This window comes from Phoca vitulina, unplaced genomic scaffold, assembly GCF_004348235.1.
Source record: "Phoca vitulina isolate PV1807 unplaced genomic scaffold, GSC_HSeal_1.0 scaffold36, whole genome shotgun sequence".
NCBI classification, from domain to species: domain Eukaryota; kingdom Metazoa; phylum Chordata; class Mammalia; order Carnivora; family Phocidae; genus Phoca; species Phoca vitulina.
In genome coordinates, this window is record NW_022589739.1 from 13,872 (window position 1) to 36,693 (window position 22,822).

Sequence of the window (22,822 nt, forward strand, 5' to 3'; positions counted from 1 at the left end):
GATCTTTCTTTTTCTTGTGTCTTTCATCCCATCAAATGCTGTAAACTTGTCAAGATTAGCGTACTTCTATATGCTACCTCCTCTTCTTCCCCCATACTGACTCAGTGAAAGTTTTTTTCAAGTTGTTATTTTTGTATGTGTCTTTTATCTTCAAGACATTGTGACCTATGACCTTGACATTTGATTTGGCAGGAAATCTGTGTGGGAATTTTAGGTAATATGGCCTGTTTCCAGGAGATATGTGTGTCCATCAGCAGTGATAAAAATCTTGGGTAAGTTTTACTATATAAGAATTATGTTTTTACAAAATAAATTAATACTTCATATCCCTAAGGAAATTCTAATACATAGGAGATACAGGAACATTTTATGAAATGTAGTATTTCCTTTCTCCTGATGAATAGTCTCCAGGAGTCTCATTGTATATTGATGGTAGCTAGGGGTTTCACAGTTTTTAATGGGCATGACTGAGGATTTAGGCCTGTTTCTTTATTGGTAGCAAAAGGACAAACCTTCAGTAGGTGGTAAAGCCTGACAAGATAAGACCCCGAGGGGCAAAGCTTGGCGATGGGGCCCCTGACCAGAGTCCCAAATAATTTAGGCTCAGGGAATCCAACGGCTCAGAAGAGCTAGAGTCTGGAAGAACTAGACTTAGTAACCAGGGTTACCCTGAGAACTCTTTTTTTTTTTTTTTTAATTTTATTTATTTATTTGACAGAGACAGAGACAGCGAGAGCGGGAACATAAGCAGGGGGAGCGGGAGAGGGAGAAGCAGGCTTCCCGCGGAGCAGGGAGCCCGATGTGGGGCTCGATCCCAGGACTCTGGGATCATGACCTGAGCCGAAGGCAGCCGCTTAACGACTGAGCCACCCAGGCGCCCCTACCCTGAGAACTCTTGACTAAGATCAGGGGATAGGGCTTATCGACAGACTAGAAGATACAGGGTTGCCTCCGTGATTCAAAGGCTTTCATATTTTTGCTTGGGGCTAGTTCTATTATAAATGCAGGAAAATTTTAAGCAGAGGGTTTTTTAGTGGTGGAAACCCTAGTGGTTACTTTAAGAGATCTGAGAAAACCCTGGAATTGTATGCTAAATTTTGTGAATGTATTCATTTTTTAGGCAGAGAGTTCATGGCTGTTAATCAGAATTTCAAAGAAATTTATGCCCACAGTAGATTAAGAAAAGTGTTCTGGGTGGTTATCGTCAGCTAGGGTTGTGAGGGTTTATCGCAGGATTTAAGTACCTGGGTCTCTAAAATAGAGGTAATTACCTCTTCTGTGTGTGGAGTGACTTTAAGATCCTAATTTAAGGTCTTTATTCCTCAGTAATTTAAGTCATTCATGGAGTAAATGACCCAGGATTATATTTGGTCTCTAATGGTCCCTATCAAAAATCTAAGAATGAGGGGCACCTGGGTGGCTTAGTTGGTTGAGCGTCTGCCTTTGGCTCAGGTCATGATCCTGGAGTCCTGGGATCAAGCCCCGCATTGGGCTCTCTGCTCAGCAGGGAGCCTGCTTCTCCCTCTCCCACTCCCCCTGCTTGTGTTCCCTCTCTCGCTGTGTCTCTCTCTGTCAAATAAATAAATAAAATCTTAAAAAAAAAAAATCTAAGAATGAGTCATGTTAAAATTAATATGGAACAATTTACATTGGTGATGGGATATGAATTTGTTCAGCCACTTTAGAGAAGTTGGGCATTATTTTGTTAAACTGGAAGATGGGCAGTGCAGATACTGTGATCAAACTATCCCACTGTATATAGTAAGATAAACCAGGCATACGTATATCAGCTAAAAAGTATTGGAGGAGCATTGCTTGATATGGCCCCAGTTAGAATCAACCCACATATCCATCAGCAGTAGACTGGAAAAATAAATTGTTTTATGTTCATATGATGGAATATTCTACAGCAGTGAATTAAAGAATGATCACTATGGGAAAACAAGGGTAGATCTTTTTTTTTTTTTAAAGATTTTATTTATTTATTTGACCGAGAGAGAGACAGCGAGAGAGGGAATACAAGCAGGGGGAGTGGGAGAGGGAGAAGCAGGCCTCCCACTGAGCAGGGAGCCCAATGCGGGGCTTGATCCCAGGACCCTGGGATCATGACCTGAGCCGAAGGCAGATGCCTAACGACTGAGCCACCCAGGTGCCCCAACAAGGGTAGATCTTAAAGACATGGTGTTGAGCAAAAGAACTAAGACTCTAAAGAATACATACAGTATAATTTTTTCACATAACATTCAAAGCCAAAATATATGGAATAATAAAACTATAGAGTAAAGCAAGGAAATAATTGCTGGAAAAGTCCAGGTAGTAGTCATTTCTAGGTGGGAAAGAGAATTGTGATTTGGAAGGGACACACAAAGGCTACGGAGAGATGTAGCACTGTTCTGTTTTTTGTAAATATGTATTTGCTTGATAACTGTTCATTAAGTATAAATTTATATCCTATAGGCTTTCTTGTATATATATTTCACAATGAAAATGTTGAAAAAATTAAGTAACTCTACCTAGATATTTGAAATGAGAGAAGTGATGCATATTGGGTTAACTTTTTTGTTTTTATAGACAGGTGTTATTGCACTGTTTGTATGATTCAGACCCTCCTACTCTTCTGGAAACAAGCCGGTATGCTTTCTTCTTTCTATGGATTCCGTATATTCACTCATACAGGAATCTAGGACCATAGAGTTAATTCTTCATTCTTGAATTTCCTTTACTGTTTTTCAAGCATAGTTACTAAGCTTATGTTTATCTTGTAGGTTGTTGCTTACTTGTCTTTCCCAGACAGAAGTAGCCAGTGTCTGGGTTGAAAGAATCCGGGAATATCCAGCTATTTATGATAGCATTTGTTTCATTATGTCAAGTTCAACAAATGGTAAGTCACCATGTAATCTAGGAAAAATTTTTGGTTATATTTAATTATTAGGAAACCATGTAACTATTTCTGGAGGTTGCTTAAAAAAAGCTTTAAGTCTAAGGTAAGAAAGTATTTTGATTCAAGATATAAAATTTCTTCTTAAGCTACCAGGATACTGACAAGTCTTCATTTAAAAATGAAGGAAGACAAGCAAATTTAAACAAAGGAGGTGAATAAATTGCCCTCTGAATAAGTAATGATTTGGCAAGATTTGGCTTTCTTGGAATAGCTTTAGGAATTTTGATTAACCTTACTGTTTTTAAACTTTGTTTCTCATTTCAATATTTGTTTTATTGTCTGCAGTTGACTTGCTGGTCAAGGTGGGGGAGGTTGTGGACAAGCTTTTTGATTTGGATGAGAAGCTAATGTTGGAATGGATTAGAAATGGGGCTGTTCAGCCTCTGGACCCACCCCAGGAAGATTCTGAAGAGCAGCCAGTGTTTAAGATTGTGCCCTGTGTACTTGAAGCTTCAAAACAAGTACGGTAAGTGAGCTTTTTTGTGCAAAATGTTCTGGGAAAATCCAATTGCTAGAAATATCCTTAGATATAAGTTTTAGTTTCTTTTCAACAGGATGAATAACATCCTGTCAATCTTTGTCAGGTTGGATTCACTACTAATATGTGTGATGACAGTGTGTTTGCTGTTTTCAAAAATCATAATGGTTACAAAGTACTTATTCTAATATTACTTAGCTATAGGCTATTTTCCAGCATGAAGTATGGTTACTGTCTTGAAATTTTCTGTAGTTTTGTGTAATTTAAGTCAAATAGAAAAGATTTTCTTGTGTTTTGTTTTCCATCAAACATTTAACAACTTTTTCAGTTATTGTCAGACATCATTTGTTTTCTTGTTTCTTATGTATATATGTCAGTCTTGGATAAGTGACTGAGTTTTGGGCTCTAATGTCTTGCCAACAGTGATTGCTAGGTGTTGTAGGTCATTGAAACTTTCTTGCTAGTCACTAGAAAATTAACTTGTGAATTGATCTGCTTAATGGTCAATTGTTTATTCTTTGTGCTTAATAACCCATAGTAAAGTCTGTGAATTTTATGTCCTTTATCCAAGTGAGGATTAAACTCATCATCTTTCCTCCAAACCTGCTTCTTCACTGTTCTCAATCTCAGTGAATGATGCAATCATTATCCCATTAGGATGATGTGGAAGTCATTACTGACTTTTCCTCCCCATCCTGCTCTTTTTCCATGGCCATTCAACCTCCCAGAACTTGTTCCTGACTTTTTCTAGGATCCCATCCATGCCATCACCCCGCCACTGTCTCTTAGCTAGATAACTGCAGCATTTTTCCAAACCTCTACTGTAGAGCCATCTTTCCAAAGCACATGCTCATCATCTCACTTTCATGCTTCGGGCTCTTCCATGGCTTTCCTTAGGATGAGGTCCAGATTTTTTTTAAAGCATGGCTTACAAGGATTTAGTGCTTCTCCATCCTTATTACTTGTTCTGTGTGTTTCAGCCATGTGAAATTTCTTTCATGAACAAAACCAAGCTCTTTTGTCTCCAGGCCTTTGCATATCATGTCTCTTTTATTTCAAACACTTCTCCTGCAGCTCTGTGCATAAACATCATTTGTCTTAAGATACCTTTCCTGACTCTCCAAACTTAAAAATTTTAAGTCTGCTTGCTGTGTGGTCCTCTAGCACCTTGGAGTTCTTTTAGTATTACATTCATATCACTTTATCATAATTGCCCTTTAATTCTCTTCTCTCCTTTAGACTATAAACTTCATGAAGATAGAAACAGTGTTTTACACATCTCTGTTTTCCCAGCTGCTAACATAGTGCCTGAAAATAGTAGGTACTGAAGTATTTGCTGAACCGTCTTTTTTATCGTTCACTAATTTTTTTACTTAACTGTTTGAGGAACTAAGATTGTGAGTTTCTAGGAATCCAAGCTGTTGATCACAAAAATTATGCTTAACATGGTTTTAGTATTCTCAGCTAGGGAGCTAGGGGAGTTGTGAAGTTTTGAGAACATCATTACTATCGGTGCTTGCGGCAGTGGGCCTTTCATTCATTATATAAATGTTTTAGTCATTTTTCTTCCTGATGATGCCAGAATGAGGAAGTATCACCTAGAAGGTTTTTGCATTGTTGCTTTTGTGGGACAGGGCGAAAAAAACCTTTACATCTCGTCCTTGTGTGATGATTATATTCCATAATATTTCTTTGTTTTTTGACTGTTCCCACCTGCTCCCCCCTTGAAATGTAAGCTCTGGTGAGCACCGAGTCTTTGTCCTGTTCCCTGATTTATCCTCAGCACCTGGGGCAGTGACTAGTACAAAGTGATAAAAGTATTTGTTGAATGAGTGAATGATTGCAGTCCTACAGAGTTGTTGATTCAGCGCTTTTGCTTTTTGTATGTAGTTCTGAAAATCCAGAAGGGCTCGATGTTTACATGCATATCTTACAGCTGCTTACCACAGTGGACGATGGAATTCAAGCAATTGGTAAGGTGTTTTATAGGGAAGCACTGGAGTTATTCATTGAATTGTTTTCTATTGTTATATGACTATTTGCTTTATCATTTTTATTAAGTACAGTGTCCTGATACTGGAAAAGACACTTGGAATTTACTTTTTGACCTGGTCTGCCATGAATTTTGCCAGTCTGATGATCCACCCATCATACTTCAAGAACAGAAAACAGTGCTAGCTTCTGTTTATTCAGTGTTGTCTGCCATCTATGCGTCACAGACTGAACAGGAGTATCTAAAGATAGAAGAAGGCAAGTACCATTTTAGTTCACTAAAGTAAATTGTAGTCTGTCAGAGTTTTTATTTTTTTTTAATTTTTTTTTTAAGATTATTTATTTATTTATTTGACAGAGAGACAGACAGCGAGAGAGGGAACACAAGCAGGGGGAGTGGGAGAGGGAGAAGTAGGCTTCCGGCCGAGCAGGGAGCCCGATGCGGGGCTCGATCCCAGGACCCTGGGATCATGACCAGAGCCAAAGGCAGACGCTTAACCATCTGAGCCACCTAGGCGTCCCTAGTCTGTCAGATTTTAAAGCCCAGGCTTGTGATTATTGTTTATGTGGTTAGTTGGTAGGTTGGTTTCATTCTTTCTTAGTGCTTTTATTCCCCTGATTATAAAAATATCACATGCTTAATACAAAAAATTTGCAAAATTTATAAAAGGAAGCGTAGCACTTGCAATTCCACTATTCAGAGATAGTTACTATATACTTATAGGCATATATATCTTTTTTTAAATTTTTTTTATTTTTTAAAGAACTTATTTATTTATTTGACAGAGAGAGAGATAGCGAGAGCAGGAACACAAGGGGGAGTGGGAGAGGGAGAAGCAGGCTTCTTGCCGAGCAGGGAGCCCGATGTGGGGCTCGATCCCAGGACCCCGGGATCATGACCTGAGCCAAAGGCAGACGCTTAACGACTGAGCCACCCAGGCGCCCCCTTTTTTCTTGGGCATATATATCTTTAAGTCCTGCTTTTTAGGCAACTTTTCTCATTTAGAAGTACAATATGAATATTTTCCTGTGTAAACAAATGGTTTTTCATAGAGTGATTTTTTTTTTTTTTATGACTACAATTAAATCCAGGCCTATCTAGAATTTATTCAGGTGTTACATGTGAGGTATGGTTTTAGCTTTTTTCCAGATGGCTACCCAGTTGTCTTACTAGCATCATTTAGTGAATAATCCAGTTTATCCATACTGATTTGAAATTTTATCATTTACTATGTTCTGAGTTTCCCTATATATTTTATTCCCTTCTATTGCTCTACTCATGTGTCAGTAGCCATAGTTTTTAAATGTTTTAATGTCGAGTAAGGGTAGTTCCCTTTCATCCTAATTTTTCGAGATGGTTTTGATCATTATTCTTGGTTAACACTGAATTTGATTAACAAGTTACAAAAACAAAAACTTCCTGATATTTTTATTGGGATCATGTTAAATTTATAGTGTCCAAGAACATGTTACACTTTTCCATTTGTTCAAGTCTTATTTTATGTTCTCAGTAGTGTTTTATGATTTTCTTCATAAAGATCTTGCATATCTCTGTTAGGCTTATTCCTAGTTATTTTATCTTTTGGGTTGCTGTTGTCTGTGACATCTTTTTTCCATTAATTATTGCTGTTGGAATTTATGAAGGTTATTGATTCCTGTATATTAGTATTGCATCTGGTAGTTATCTTACTGAATTCTCTTACTATTTTTATTTATTTATTTATTTATTTATTTATTTATTTATTTATCTCTTACTATTTTTAATAGTTGTTTCTGTGATAATCTTGGGTTTTATCTGATTCCGCTTTGGATTTAAGTTAGATATGTTTAATCATTTTTCTGCCTCTGATTTTTTTCTCTTATTTAATGGGTTGCCTTGTGCCTCTGGTGGTAGAAAACATCCTTACCTTGACTTTATTGGAAATGATTCTAGTGTTTCACCATTAGTCATGATACTGCTATTTACATTTTACCATTCAAGGAAAATTAATCCATTCCTATTTTTTTGAGAGTCTTCAATAAAAAACGTTGAAAGGCGCCATGTATATTTATGTTTAAATAAACCAATATATGGTTTGTGTATATAGTTCTAATATTTAGGAGGTGCATATTTTTGGTCTAATGGTTACCTTTATAATTACGGCTGCTCCAAAAATAGCATTATAACTGCTTTCCAGTCTTTAAAAAATCATTAAGATCTAATAACTTAGAAGATATATCTCGGTGTTAACAATTCCTTATCAATTTTTCCTGGTACTTTCAAATTACAAATTCAAGCCTCAGGGATTGCATTCCTGAATTATATTTTAAAATATCATTTTAGGGGAGCCTGGGTGGCTCAGTTGGTTAAGCGACTGCCTTCGGCTCTGGTCGTGATCCCAGGGTCCTGGGATCAAGTCCCACACCAGGCTCCCTGCTCAGCGGGGAGTCTGCTTCTCCCTCTGACCCTCTTCCCTCTCGTGCTGTTTCTCTCTCTCTCTCTCTCTCTCTCAAATAAATAAAATATTAAAAAAAAAAAATAAAGTATTTTAACTTTTTTCTTAGAGAGCAGTAATTTTGTATAGGATCTCCTTTCTTGTGTTTCATAATTTTAATTTTCTTCACTAAAAAAAACTCTCTTTATTCTCAATCCCCTCGTTTTGCCCCTCTGTCTTTCTGACGTCTGCGTGCCTTTCTGTCCTCCTTTGTGTTTTGAGCGGTGTCCTCCCTCCTTTGTGCTACCGCCAGCTTTGCCTTCATTTCGATGGTGGCTTGAATTTTTCTTTTAACGTCTTCCCTGGGTTCTGCCAGCTCAGGTTTCCTCTCCCGTTGTCATTCATTTCTTAGTCTGAGCTCTTCTGTGTCTGCTTGGTGCTTGCTTACATGTTGTTTTAAAACTTATAGCTAAATATTATCTTAATATGCATAAGCTTTGTGTCAGCTTCTTTTGGTGAGTATTCTTCATCTTTTTTTTTCCTCTTTTTCCTTCTTTTCTTTTTTCTTTTAAGTGTCTTTGTGTTGCTCCTATGCTGGTTTCCTTTTGCTGACTCACCTTTGAATGACTTGAGTTTTTCCTGGACTAGCCGTTTGCAGGAAGTTCATAGAGCAGCTAAGGCTGTCTTTTAGGCTAATAGGAGTTGGGTCTGTGAGTCTTCCAGCTCTTTTTACCAGGTGACACATGGCTGTGGTGAAGTCTTTCCTTTCCCCTTGCCATTTGCTTCCTGCAAATATGGCCTGTCTACGGGATTGCTCATTTACCTCCTCTTCCTCTGAGTCTTAGGATCCCCAGGGGAGCTCCAGCTGCTGCTATCTTGCACATTCCATTCCTGCTCTTGCAAACAAGGGATTCTGGATTTGCACCTCAGTGTATGTGCCTTACCTTAAAGAAATGGACTTTTCTGGCCCTTTCTCAGACATGCAGCCTCTGGCATCTTTCCATCACTTCCTCCTCCACCTTCTGCTTCATTGATATTACTTTGACACGATTTCCACTCACCTTGTGTTTCAGGTTTCTGCTGTCTCCTAATTTGATCTAAGCTGACGTTTGTTTTTTGTTGCTTATTTATTTTTTTTTTGTGGTGATTTCTGAAAGGAAAAGGGGAGGAAATGCTGACTTTGAGCCCCGATGCTCTTTCTAACCTCCTTGTATATATGTGCTTTCTGTTGAAAATCATGAGTTTTTATTTGCAATATTAGGAACACATCTTTCTTGATGTTTTTTTATTATTTATTTTTTAAATTTTATTTTATTATGTTATGTTAATTACGATACAGTACATCACTAGTTTTTGATGTAGTGTTCCATGATTCATTGTTTGCATATAACACCCGGTGTTGCATTCAATACGTGCCCTCTTTAATACCCATCACCAGGCTAACCCCTCCCCCCACCCCCCTATCCTCTAGAACTCTCAGTTTGTTTCTCAGAGTCCATAGTCTCTCATGGTTCGTCTACCTCTCTGATAACGCCTTCATTTTTCCCTTCTTACTATCTTCTTTTTTTTTTTTTTTTTTAACATATAATGTATTATTTGTTTTAGAGGTACAGGTCTGTGATTCATCAGTCTTACACAATTCACAGCGCTCACCATAGCACATACCCTCCCCAATGTCTATCACCCAGGCCCCTTCATCCCTCCCACCCCCCTCCACTCCAGCAACCCTCAGTTTGTTTCCTGAGATTAAGAATTCCTCATATCAGTGAGATCATATGATGCATGTCTTTCTCTGATTGACTCATTTCGCTTAGCATAATACCCTCTAGTTCCATCCACATTGTTGCAAATGGCAAGATTTCGTGTTTTTTTTTTTTTTTTGATGGCTGCATAATATTCCATTGTATATATATATCACATCTTCTTTATCCGTTCATCTGTTGATGGACATCTAGGTTCTTTCCATAGTTTGGCTACTGTGGACATTGCTGCTATAAACATTGGGGTGCACGTACCCCTTCGGATCACTACATTTGTATCCTTGGGGTAAATACCCAGTACTGCAATTGCTGGGTTGTAGGGTAACTCTATTTTCAACTTTTTGAGGAACCTCCATACTGTTTTCCAGAGTGGCTGCACCAGCTTGCATTCCCACCAACAATGTAGGAGGGTTCCCCTTTCTCCACATCCTCACCAACATCTCTCGTTTCCTGACTTGTTAATTTTAGCCATTCTGACTGGTGTGAGGTGGTATCTCATTGAGGTTTTGATTTGGATTTCCCTGATGCCAAGCGATGTTGAGCACTTTTGCATGTGTCTGTTGGCCATTTGGATGTCTTCTTTGCAGAAATGTCTGTTCATGTCTTCTGCCCATTTCTTGATTGGATTATTTTTCTTTGGGTATTGAGTTTGATAAGTTCTTTATAGATTTTGGATACTAGCCCTTTATCTGATATGTCATTTGCAAATATCTTCTCCCATTCTGTCGGTTGTCTTTTGGTTTTGTTGACTGTTTCCTTTGCTGTGCAAAAGCTTTTTATCTTGGTGAAGTCCCAGTAGTTAATTTTGCCCTTGCTTCCTTAGCCTTTGGCGATGTTTCTAGGAAGAAGTTGCTGCAGCTGAGGTCGAAGAGGTTGCTGCCTGTGTTCTCCTGTAGGATTTTGATGGACTCCTGTTTCAACATTTAGGTCTTTCAACCATTTTGAGTCTATTTTTGTGTGTGGTATAAGGAAATGGTCCAGTTTCATTCTTCTGTATGTGGCTGTCCAATTTTCCCAACACCATTTGTTGAAGAGACTGTCTTTTTTCCATTGGACATTCTTTCCTGCTTTGTCAAAGATTAGTTGACCATAGAGTTGAGGGTCCATTTCTGGGCTCTCTATTCTGTTCCATTGATCTATGTGTCTGTTTTTGTGCCAGTACCATACTGTCTTGATGATGACAGCTTTGTAATAGAGCTTGAAGTCCGGAATTGTGATGCCACCAGCTTTGCTTTTCTTTTTCAACATTCCTCTGGCTATTTGGAGTCTTTTCTGGTTCCATACAAATTTTAGGATTATTTGTTCCATTTCTTTGAAAAAAGTGGATGGTATTTTGATAGGGATTGCATTAAATGTGTAGATTTCTCTAGGTAGCATTGACATCTTCACAATGTTTATTCTTCCAATCCATGAGCATGGAACATTTTTCCATTTCTTTGTGTCTTCCTCAATTTCTTTCATGAGTATTTTATAGTTTTCTGAGTACAGATCCTTTGCCTCTTTGGTTAGATTTATTCCTAGGTATCTTATGGTTTTGGGTGCAATTGTAAATGGGATTGACTCCTTAATTTCTCTACTTCAGTCTTGTTATTGGTGTATAGGAATGCCACTGATTTCTGTGCATTGATTTTATATCCAGCCACTTTACTGAATTCCTGTATGAGTTCTAGCAGTTTTGGGGTGGAATCTTTTGGGTTTTCCACATAAAGTATCATATCATCTGCAAAGAGTGAGAGGTTGACTTCTTCTTTGCCAGTTCAGATGCCTTTTATTTCTTTTTGTTGTCTGATTGCTGTGGGTAGGACTTGTACTATGTTGAATAGCAGTGGTGATAGTGGACATCCCTGCCGTATTCCTTTACTTAGGGGGAAAGCTGTCAGTTTTTCCCCATTGAAAATGATATTCGCTGTGGGTTTTTCATAGATGGTTTTTATGATACTGAGGTATGTACCCTCTATCCCTATACTCTGAAGAGTTTTGATCAAGAAATGATGCTGTACTTTGTCAAATGCTTTTTCTGCATCTATTGAGAGGATCATATGGTTCTTGTTTTTTCTTTTATTAATGTATTGTATCACGTTGATTGATTTGCGGATGTTGAACCAACCTTACAGCCCAGGGATAAATCCCGCTTGGTCATGGTGAATAATCCTTTTAATGTACTGTTGGATCCTATTGGCTAGTATTTTGGTGAGAATTTTTGCATCCATGTTCATCAGGGATATTGGTCTGTAATTCTCCTTTTTCATGGGGTCTTTGTCTGATTTTGGGATTAAGGTAATGCTGGCCTCATAAAATGACTTTGGAAGTTTCCCTTCCATTTCTATTTTTTGGAACAGTTTCAGAAGAATAGGTATTAATTCTTCTTTAAATGTTTGGTAGAAATCCCCTGGGAAGCCATCTAGCCCTGGGCTCTTGTTTGTTGGGAGATTTTTGATGACTGCTTCTATTTCCTTAGTGGTTACAGGTCTGTTCAGGTTTTCTATTTCTTCCTGGTTCAGTTTTGGTAGTTTATACATCTCTAGGAATGCATCCATTTCTTCCAGGTTATCTAATTTGCTGGCATATAGTTGCTCATAATATGTTCTTACAATTGTTTGTATTTCTTTGGTGTTGGTTGTGATCGCTCCTCTTTCATTCGTGATTTTACTTATTTGGGTCTTTTCCCTTTTCTTTTTGATAAATCTGGCCAGGGGTTTATCAATCTTATTAATTCTTTCAGAGAACCAGCTCCTAGTTTCATTGATCTGTTCTACTGTTCTTTTGGTTTCTATTTCACTGATTTCTGCTCTGATCTTTATTATTTCTCTTCTCCTGCTGGGTTTAGGCTTTATTTGCTGTTCTCTCTCCAGCTCCTTTAGGTGTAGGGTTAGGTTGTGTATTTGAGACCTTTCTTGTTTCTTGAGAAAGGCTTGTATTGCTATATACTTTCCTCTTAGGACTGCCTTTGCTGCATCCCAAAGATTTTGAACAGTTGTGTTTTCATTTTCATTGGTTTCCATGAATTTTTTTAATTCTTCTTTAATTTCCTGGTTGACCCATTCATTCTTCAGTAGGATGCTCTTCAGCCTCCATGTATTTGAGTTCTTTCCGACTTTCCTCTTGTGATTGAGTTCTAGTTTGAAAGCACTGTGGTCCGAAAATATGCAGGGAATGATCCAAATCTCTTGGTACGGGTTGAGACCTGATTTGTGACCTAGGATGTGATCGATTCTGGAGAATGTTCCATGTGCACTAGAGAAGAATGTGTATTCTGTTGCTTTGGGATGGAATGTTCTGAATATATCTGTGAAGTCCCATTTGGTCCAGTGTGTCATTTAAAGTCTTTATTTCCTTGCTGATTTTTTGCTTAGATGATCTGTCCATTTCAGTGAAAGGGGTGTTAAAGTCCCCTACTATTATTGTATTGTTGTCAATGTATTTCTTTGATTTTGTTATTAACTGGCTTATATAATTGGCTGCTCCCATGTTAAGGGCATAGATATTTACAATTGTTAGATCTTCTTGTTGGATAGACCCTTTAAGTAGGATATAGTGTCCTTCCTCATCTCTTATTATATAGTCTTTGGTTTAAAAATCTAATTTGTCTAATATAAGGATTGCCACCCCAGCTTTCTTTTGATGTCCATTAGAATGGTATATGGTTTTCCACCCCCTCACTTTCAATCTGGAGGTGATTTGGGTCTAAAATGAGTCTCTTGCAGACAGCATATCGATGGGTCTTGTTTTTTAATCCAATCTGATAGCCTTTGTCTTTTGATTGGGGCATTTAGCCCATTTACATTCAGGGTAACTATTGAAAGATAGGAATTTAGTGCCATTGTATTGCCTGTAAGGTGACTGTTGTCTCTGTTCCTTTCTGGTCTATGTTACTTTTAGGCTGTCTCTTTGCTTAGAGGACCCGTTTCAATATTTCTTGTAGGGCTGGTTTCGTGTTTGCAAATTCCTTTAGTTTTTGTTTGTCCTGGAAGCTTTTTATCTCTCCTTCTATTTTCAGTGACAGCCTAGCTGGATATAGTATTCTTGGCTGCATATTTTTCTCATTTAGTGCTCTGAATATATCATGCCAGTCCTTTCTGGCTTGCCAGGTCTCTGTGGGTAGGTCTGTTGCCAATCTAATGTTTCTACCATTGTAGGTTACAGACCTCTTGTCCCGAGCTGCTTTCAGGATTTTCTCTTTGTCTCTGAGACTCGTAAGTTTTACTGTTAGATGTCGGGGTGTTGACCTGTTTTTATTGATTTTGAGGGGAGTTCCTCTGTGCCTCCTGGATTTTGATGCCTGTTTCCTTTCCCAAATTAGGGAAGTTCTCTGCTATAATTTGCTCCAGTATATCTTCTGCCCCTCTCTCTCTTTCTTCTTCTGGGATCCCAATTATTCTAATATTGTTTCGTCTTATGGTATCAATTATCTCTCACATTCTGCCCTCGTGATCCAGTAGTTGTTTATCTCTCTTTTTCTCTCTTTTTCTTCTTCTCTTTGTTTTCCATCATTTGGTCTTCTATATCACTAATTCTGTCTTCTGCCTCATTTATCCTAGCAGTTAGAGCCTCCATTTTTTATTGCACCTCATTAATAGCCTTTTTGATTTCGATTTGGTTAGATTTTAGTTTTTTTAGTTCTCCAGAAAAGGTTTCTCTAGTATCTTCCATGCTTTTTTTCAAGCCCAGCTAATATCTTTATAATTGTCATTCTGAACTCTAGTTCTGACATCCTACTAATGTCCATATTGATTAGGTCCCTGGCAGTCGATACTGCCTCTTATTCTTTTTTTTTGAGATGATTTTTTCCATTTTGTCATTTTGTCCAGAGGAGAATAGATGAATGAGAGAACAAAATGCTAACAGGGCAACAGTGACCCCAGAAAAATATACACTAAACAAATCAGAAGAGACCTTCCAGAAAGTGGTCACTTTTCTGTTCAGAGAGTTGCTGCTATTCTTTTCTTCGATCTCCTGTTGAGTTCGTAGATGTTCAGAATGGTTTGATACCTATCTAGCTGAATTCCTGGGACCAGAAGAAATTTAGGTTTCCTACTCCTCCGCCATCTTGCTCCTCCTCCAAAGGGCTGCGGCCCGGCCTCCAGCGTGGAAAAAACTCTTTCTTGATGTTATGGGACTGGGTGTTTTTTATCTCCCCCACCCCTCAACTCCCTGAAACTTTATGTATGATTTTTATGATTGGGGGAGAAAGTGTAAAGATGCTCTTTGAACTCAAAACCATTAAATAGCCCTCACCCACTCATCCTGCCCTACGCCTTGAATAAGGGCGTTGCAGAGTTAGGGCTGGGGGTGAGAAAGAGAGAAGAATGGTATAGTGTAGATTGATGTGACCTACAGGGACATGGTGGAGTAAAGAACTAAGTGTTAGAGTCAAGAGTTAGGGACAACAGAAGGAAGAGAGTGGGAATAAATCCAAGGGGAATATAGTAAAGCAGCCCTGCAGGCTGGGTGCTTTGAAGAGGTGACATTGAGTTGAGAAATAAGGGATATGATTTCCCTAGTTTTTTATTTCCTTAATTTTTTAAAAATGTCATTTTCATGTACTATAAATGACCTAAATCTGGAAGTAAAGTTAGATTGTTTAAAATCAATATACTGGATTCAGTGCTACAGAAAATCTTGTTTCCTGGATTTGTAATTGTGATGCAGAAACGGTAGGGTTAGAATCAGTGGCTGAATCAAAGTGAGCTACCCTTTAACATGTTCATGCTATAACATATATTTTGAGTCTGAGCTTTAGTTTTATTTTTTATGTTCAGTTTTTATTATAGGCTAGTTAAAATGATTATTCAGTCTTTTAAGAAATCATACTGTTTTTGAAACTTAACTTAAAGAAATATATAATCTAAAAGCTTTGTTTAAGATGTTGATGATAAAGTTTAAAATTCAAATTCTTTCTCACTGTGGCCTCCAAGGCACTGCATGATATAGGGCTCTTGCCTAGCTCTCTAAACTTGTCTTGTGCCCTCCTTCCCCTTGGTTCACTTGGCTTGAGACACAGTGGCCTTTTTGTTCCTCAGACCATTTCCTCTTTGAGGCTTTTTGCACTTATTGTTTTCTCTCCCTGAACTGTTGTCCTGGGCTCTTTGCATCGATGCTTCTCCTGTAGTTCTCACCTCAGAGCTTCCCCTGCTGGCTGCTTTATTATATTCCCCTTTAATTTCCTTCATAGATAGAACTCACTCAAAGCTGAGATGATCTGTTTTATTAATTAGTTTTTTTGAGAGTATGAAAATGTGAACCTCTTGAAGGCTGAGGCCTCAACGATCTTGTTTGTGGTCATATCTCTGCTACCTAAGTGAACTGTCTAGCCACTAGTAAGTTGTTCAGTACTTTTGAATGAATGAATCAGTCAACAAAAGGAGAAGAGACCAAATTTAACTGGCTAATTCTGTGCTTCTTGATCTGTTTGTACACTAGATCTTCCTCTGATTGACAGCCTGATTCGTGTCTTACAAAACATGGAACATTGTCAGAAGAAACCAGAGAACTCGGCAGATTCTAACATGGAAGAAATGAAAAAGTCTGACTTAACCCAAGATGATTTCCACTTGAAAATCTTAAAGGATATTTCATGTGAATTTCTTTCTAATATTTTTCAAGTTTTAACAAAGGTAGGAAAGAAGTATTGATGGTTTCTTCAGCAAAAGAAAGTATGGATTGCTTAATGCTCCAAACTTTATTATCACTGTATTATTTTTTTAATATAAAAGTAGCATAAAGGGGCACCTCGGTGGCTCAGTCAGTTAAGTGTCTGCCTTTGGCTCAGGTCATGATCCTGGGGTCCTGTGATCGAGCCCCACTTTGGGCTCCCTGGTCAGCGGCATTCTGCCTCTTCTCCCTCTGCTGCTCCCCCTGCTTGTGCTTTCTTACTCGCTCTCTCTTTCTCAAATAAATAAATAAAATCTTTAAAACAAACAAATAAATAAATAAAATAACTATATTACATAAATTTGGGGAAATAGAGAAAGAAAAAATTATCACTGTAACTTTATAATCTTAATGCAGCAACTGATATGGTTTGGTGTGTTTATATATGTTTTTTACATACTTAAAATCCAGTATATAGAATTTTATAGACTGCTTTTTTCACTAAACATTATGTTATGAGCCCTTTTCCAGACTCTAAATTTACTGAAAGACATTTCAGTGAGAACCAGTTTAATACCCAATTTGTCAAAAAAATCAGTTTTCATAATTTACTGCAGACTTGTTTTAGGGGATATTCTTCCTGAATATGCTCGGATTTTTAGCATATTCTTTCTTTGAGTGTACTTTCTATCCATGTATTTTAGAAAAAAATATAAATATAACTATGAAGAATATATGTACATTCATTGCATTTTTTTAAGAAGAATATTTCTTAAAAGAAGTTTCTGTTATTCTGGTAATTTGTTTTTTTGGTCAACTATTCTGCTTTTCTAGATAGGGGTTATTACTTGAGCATAGATTTTTGGAAGTTAGCTTACTGGGCTTGGCATTGTACAAGTGAAGATGGCTGAGGCTTAATGGCTGCATATTGCCCAAATGGGTTTATGTGAAAATGTTGGCTTTATAGGACTCTTATTATCAGATATTACAATTTTTATATCAAGTAAAGTTCAGTAGGTGAGAAATTGTGCCTTATTTTGATTTGTATTTTTTATTAGTAAGGTTGAACATCTTTCCATATATTTGTGGGTTTTTTTTCTTTTAGATTTTATTTATTGGAGAGAGAGCGAGCATGAGTCGGGGTTTGGGTGGGGGGAAGGGCAGAGGGAGAAGGAGAAGCAGACTCCTTGCTGAGCAGGAAGCCCGACATAGGGCTCAATCGCAGGACCCTGGGATCATGACCTGGGCCGAAGGCAGACGCTTAACTGACTGAGCCACCTGGGCACCCCCCCATATATTTGTATATTATTTGTGTTTCCTACTTTATAAATTTATCTATTTTGATTATTTATATGAACTCTTTGGGCAATAATACTATCTTTTGCGTATTCATTGCAGGTGTTTTTCCCATTGTTTGCTGTCATCTTTATGTGTACTTTTTGTTTTTGGAGGGATGTTTATTTTTAAGTGACAGGAATATAGAAGAAGGGTGGACTGAGAATAAACCAGGGATATGTCATGAAAATTCTTATGTGCCATACCTAATGGAATATGGATTTAATTTTGAGGACTGAGGAGCTACTGAAGGTTTTTGTTTTAAGGATCAAGTGAGATGGTGTGCTTAGAAAGATTACTCCAGAAGCAAGAGAGAGGATTAGAGAGAGTTGAGGCTGGGGTCCTGCAGACCAACCAACAGGCTCTTGTGGGTGGTAATCTTCAAGAGTAATCTGAAAAATAATAAGACCCCAAATAGTGGAAGGGTGGATGGAAAGAAGAGGAGGGATGAGAGAGATTTAGTAGAGTAGAATTAAACTCTTAGGAGGAGGAGTCAGCAGCAGCAGAGGAGGAGGAAAAGTCTTGGCTGTATCTTAGGTTACTGCTTTGTGTAGCCGGGTGGGTGGGTGGCAATGCCCTTTTCTAAAATAAGGACTACAGTGGAACAGTGTTTGGGTTACATAAGGAGGAATGATGCTGGGCTCAGTTTGAGACATTTGAAATGCCCGTAAGATCAGTAGGGAATTACATATACTGATATTTATTAATCAAAGCTTTAGAAATTTTCCTTTTTTAACATTAAATCTTTGTTTGCTTGTTTTAGGAGACTGTGGCTCAGGGACTAAAGGAGGGCCAGTTAAGCAAACAGAAGTGTTCCTGTGCATTTCAAAACCTTCTTCCTTTTTATAGTCCGGTGGTGAGTATGAGTAAATGTATAGGTGGCTGAGTTTTATACGATTACTATATGTTTTTATGTAAGTGCTTGATCTCTGAGGCCATTGTCAAAAAAGATCATGCATACAATTCACATGACTTAGTGCGTTCGTCAGATAGATGACTGCAGGGTAATTCGTGGGACTAGCCTGAATAGTGATTGTAATTTTAAGAGAAAGGCGTCAACACTGAATTTGTTGGACCTCTTACTGTTATAAAGTAAATAGCATATACATTAGCAAAGATAAGATTCTTGGGTAGAAATGATCATTAGGTTTTTGATTCTTCAAATTCCATCACATTTGCTACCATTAGAAGCAATTTTTATTTATTTATTTATTTATTTATTTATTTATTTATTTTAAAGATTTTATTTATTTGTCAGAGAGACAGAGAGAGAGAGGGCACGCACACACAAGTAGGGGGAGCAGTAGAGAGAGAAGCAGGCTTCCCGCTGAGCAGGGAGCCCGATGCGGGACTCGATCCCGGGACTCCAGGATCATGACCTGAGCCGAAGGCAGTCACTTGACTGACTGAGCCACCCAAGCACCTAGAAGCAATTTTAAAATAGGAACTTTTTTAAGAAAATGAAGTATGGAACATGGGACTGAGAGGCCATGTCAGCAAGGAGGAGAGTAAACTCAGTAATGGATGCTAAAGGGGAAGTGGTGGGAGTATAAATCGTAGTTCAAGAGTAAAACTAAACGGTAAGGGCTAGTCACTTCTTTGATGTTTCAGAGGACTACTTGGGAATGACTATTATTGTCATCTGGGGATCTGTCAACATTTCTTTTCCTTTGGACTCTTTAGAAACCATAGGTAGAACATTTTTATAGTCAAAAACTGGTATCTTAAAATCACCTTTTCTTCTACTTATATTTATTTGGTTCTTTTGTTTGACCCACAGATAGAAGACTTTCTCAAAATTCTACATGAAGTTGATAAAACTCTTGCTGATGACCTGGAGGAAAACTTCCCAAGTTTGAAGGCTCAGACTTAAACACTGAATTGGAGTTTCCTCTGCCCAATAAATAAACTTTACTTTCTGCACTGACAGTTGAAATTGACATACAGGAGATGTTAGGTAAAGCTTATTGGACCCTCATTGTCTGGCATTATACCCATACATACCTTCTCCCTGCCCCAGTCTTCTCTCACTTTCATTTGGCATTGGAATCTGGAGTTTCCTCTGCTGTCAAATCCACCCCCCCACACACACTTTTTTTTGTATGGTTTTGTGTTAGTTGTCCTCTTTAGGTAAAGAAAACAAAAATACAAGCTTATTATTGAAGTTCTTTCTAGGTTGAGGACTTGGTAAGGATTTTCTTCATACCTCTTAATTTGATTTTTACATGAGAATTTTGTATTTGTCTCCACTGCAAGTACATTCAGCTGCACTAGTAGAAAACCCTACTCCAGGAGCTTAATCCGATAGCTTTTATGTATCTAATGCAATAAGAAATCCAGGGGTGGGCAGTCTAGACCTGATTTGTTGACTCAGGGATCCTGATTCCTTTTACCTCTCCATGTGGTCTGCGTGTAGACCTTTGGGTTCATGTTTATTGTCTTGTGGTTAAGGGGGCTATAACATCTCTGGACTTTCCATCCACATTCAGACAGGAAAAAGGAGAAAGAGGTAAAGGGGCTTTGTCCTTGGAATTCTTTACCTTCATATTTGTAAAGGACAGCCCTCACTGCCCAGACCTGTGCTGATGGCCATCTCTAACTGCAGCTATTTGAAATCAAGTCTTTTTTTTTTCTTTCTAGGGTCTATAAGAGAGAAAGGCACAAAGAGAAGGGAGTTGTGAAAGGCTTTTTGATAGTCAGTCTGATGTTTGCTACAGTATGAAAGCACATCTTGGCCTTTTGTGATTATTGTGTCGATTGTATGCCAGATTGTCAGTAACATCTCAAAAACAGTTTTTAGTTTAGCTTTGTTACAGTTTAATTTTTTTTCACCGTTATAAGTATGAAGATATGAAGATAGAAATGTAACATTTTGATGAAAGCACATTAGCAAATTCTCTATTTTCAGCATAATTCCAGTGGTTGAATTTCAGAAAATGATTTGCTCAAGAATTCAGATTTTTTAAAATTAAGATGGAGGGAGTTTAAGAACTTCAGACTCTATGCAAACTGCTATACGTGATTTCCCTCACATATACTTTTATCCTTCTGTATAGTGCTTCAGAATGAGATCTGTGCAGAGAGTCAGCCAGGTATTCTTAGGGAAGCAGTTTGCATTATTTAATTACTAAAAGTAGAGTTTTTAATAGATTTTAAGAAAATAGCAGTTAACAAAGCTAGCTTTTTACCAGTCTTCAAGTAGTCTTCTGGAATATTTACGCTGATGTGACTGTTAATCTACTTTTATTTGTGGAATGAAGTGAGCTTCGGATCCTCTTACTCTGCTATCTTTCCAGCCTCCTCCTTTGCTTAAAAAGCAAAGCCAGCTTCTTAAACTCCTCTTCTGGTATACAGCCCCTTCTCAATTTGTTGCAGAATGTTTCTAGCTTTAAAGCATTGGTCTTGTCTCACATTTTGTATTTTTTCCTTAAGTGACTTTTGCTGATACAACACAGGATGTAGCATTACTGAGAAGAGATATACAATTTCCAGTTTGGAGGTAGTTTTATTGTTGAAAATGTTCCTGAATTGAACTATAAAGTTAAAATCTTATTGTTAACTCTGATTAGTAGGGTTACGCTGTATGTTTTCATGTCTTCCATGCTGACTGTATCCTAGGCTGAATGTGACTGTATTTAACATGAGATCTCAAAGGCACTGATAAAGTCACTCCTGCCTGTGTAAGCAAACTAATGTGAGTTCGCTCCTTGGTGAATTACAGATAGAGACTACACCAGGTGGAGCTGTCACACAAAGTAATCTTTCTTTGCAGCAAATAAGGAGATCATGGAGAATAACTTCCAAAGCTGTGATCCCTGAGCAGGGGTAAGGGAGCTCTTTTTATTTAGGATTTGAGAGAATATTCAGAAGGAGACCTTTATCATTGCAAGCACAGGCGGGTATAAGGTCACACATGCATACTTAGAAATGATGCGTATACATGCATCGTGTGTTACGTGAGGAAGCTGTGGTCCTTCTGGAGCAGAGATCTTAACAGTATGATGAGGCAGAGGTAACTGCTGGACACTTTACGGCCCATCTGCACAGGTGTTGGCTTGGTGGTTGAGCCCAAACTAGCTGACCGGAGCTCATTTCTCCTTCTGTTGTTAGTTTCTAAAAGATATAACTACCAGTTCCTGTAGGGTGAGCTCAGTGGATCTGCCAGTGACACCTGCTAGCCAGTGCTAAGAATTCCATTTTATCTCTTGAAGTTTAGGGTGAAAGGTACAAATAACCCTGTAAGAGTAATACTCCCGAGTTATTAGTCATGTTTACTTCAGTGCATATGAGTTTCACATTTTGTTTTAGAAGGAGCACATTTTAAAAGGGAAGCTGAAGGCCCCTGGGTGTCTGAGGGAAAGTGCTACTCAAAGTGGGTAAGTCACCAAGGGAGAAAAAGGATATACCTGGGAAGGCTAGGGATGTCCAGGTTATTTTCTGTTTCCCATTTCTGCCTTGGACCTGCCCTGTTGCTTGTTACTAATTGCTCTTGTAACATTATGAGGTAGTGTATATTTTCATATTTTGGTATGTTTGAAAACTTCCTAAATCTATAAATTATAATAGTTTTTTAAAGAAATAAGATATGAGCAATGCTAAATCTTTTTTAATGCTATACAGTCTGATGAAACACCCCCAAAATTTAGGGCTTGCATCAATTACAGTGATATTTTGGAATGGTGCTTTCTCCAGGAGCCTAAATATGAAATTTGGAATTATATGTACAAATGAAATTCAAACTTTTCCTCTCCTTTGTTTCAGAGGAGGGGAAACGTACAAAATGAACTTGGGTTAACATTTGTTAAATGTATTGTTCTATTTCTAATTAAATTTGAGTTTGATTTTTGAAGTATCTAAACCACTTAAGACCGAACACATAAGACATATTTTCCTTCTACCCCTCCCCCTGTGGTCTGCATGGAGGTACAGATAGAAGAAGTCATGCCACCTGTAGCAGATTTGATCGTTGTTCTCAAGTCTTCACCTCTGTGTACCCATTCTCATGCCATGGCTTCTCAGTGGGTAGAGTATACTTCTCTATTCCTTGACTTTGAGCTTGGCCAAGTCACTTTGCTTTGGCCAATAGAATGTTGTTTTTCTTTTTTCACTTGTTTAAATATATATTTAATTACATATTAAATATATAATTATTTATGCTAAATAACACTTAAGAAAAGGAAGAGGATTGATATACATCTATATATCTATATATCTACAGATATATATGTAGATACAGAAAAAAACCCGACCCCAAACATAAGTCAGTTAAAAGCAATTTGAATTTTTCATTCTTCACTCATTTTGGTTAATG

At 37.8% G+C, this 22,822-nt stretch overlaps 1 protein-coding gene across 1 annotated transcript in view; it reads left to right on the forward strand.

Moving 5' to 3' along the window:
- SAAL1 (serum amyloid A like 1) overlaps positions 1–22,565 on the forward strand; it is a 33,362-nt gene extending 10,797 nt beyond the window's left edge. The window contains exons 4-12 of the mRNA XM_032427240.1: positions 193–272; positions 2,572–2,631; positions 2,766–2,881; positions 3,227–3,407; positions 5,310–5,392; positions 5,481–5,669; positions 16,006–16,199; positions 18,275–18,367; positions 19,292–22,565. Of these exons, the coding sequence (XP_032283131.1) occupies positions 193–272; positions 2,572–2,631; positions 2,766–2,881; positions 3,227–3,407; positions 5,310–5,392; positions 5,481–5,669; positions 16,006–16,199; positions 18,275–18,367; positions 19,292–19,384 (1,089 nt within the window). The 3' untranslated portion in view covers positions 19,385–22,565. The remainder of the gene's footprint in view (positions 1–192; positions 273–2,571; positions 2,632–2,765; positions 2,882–3,226; positions 3,408–5,309; positions 5,393–5,480; positions 5,670–16,005; positions 16,200–18,274; positions 18,368–19,291) is intronic.
- Positions 22,566–22,822: the final 257 nt, after the last annotated feature.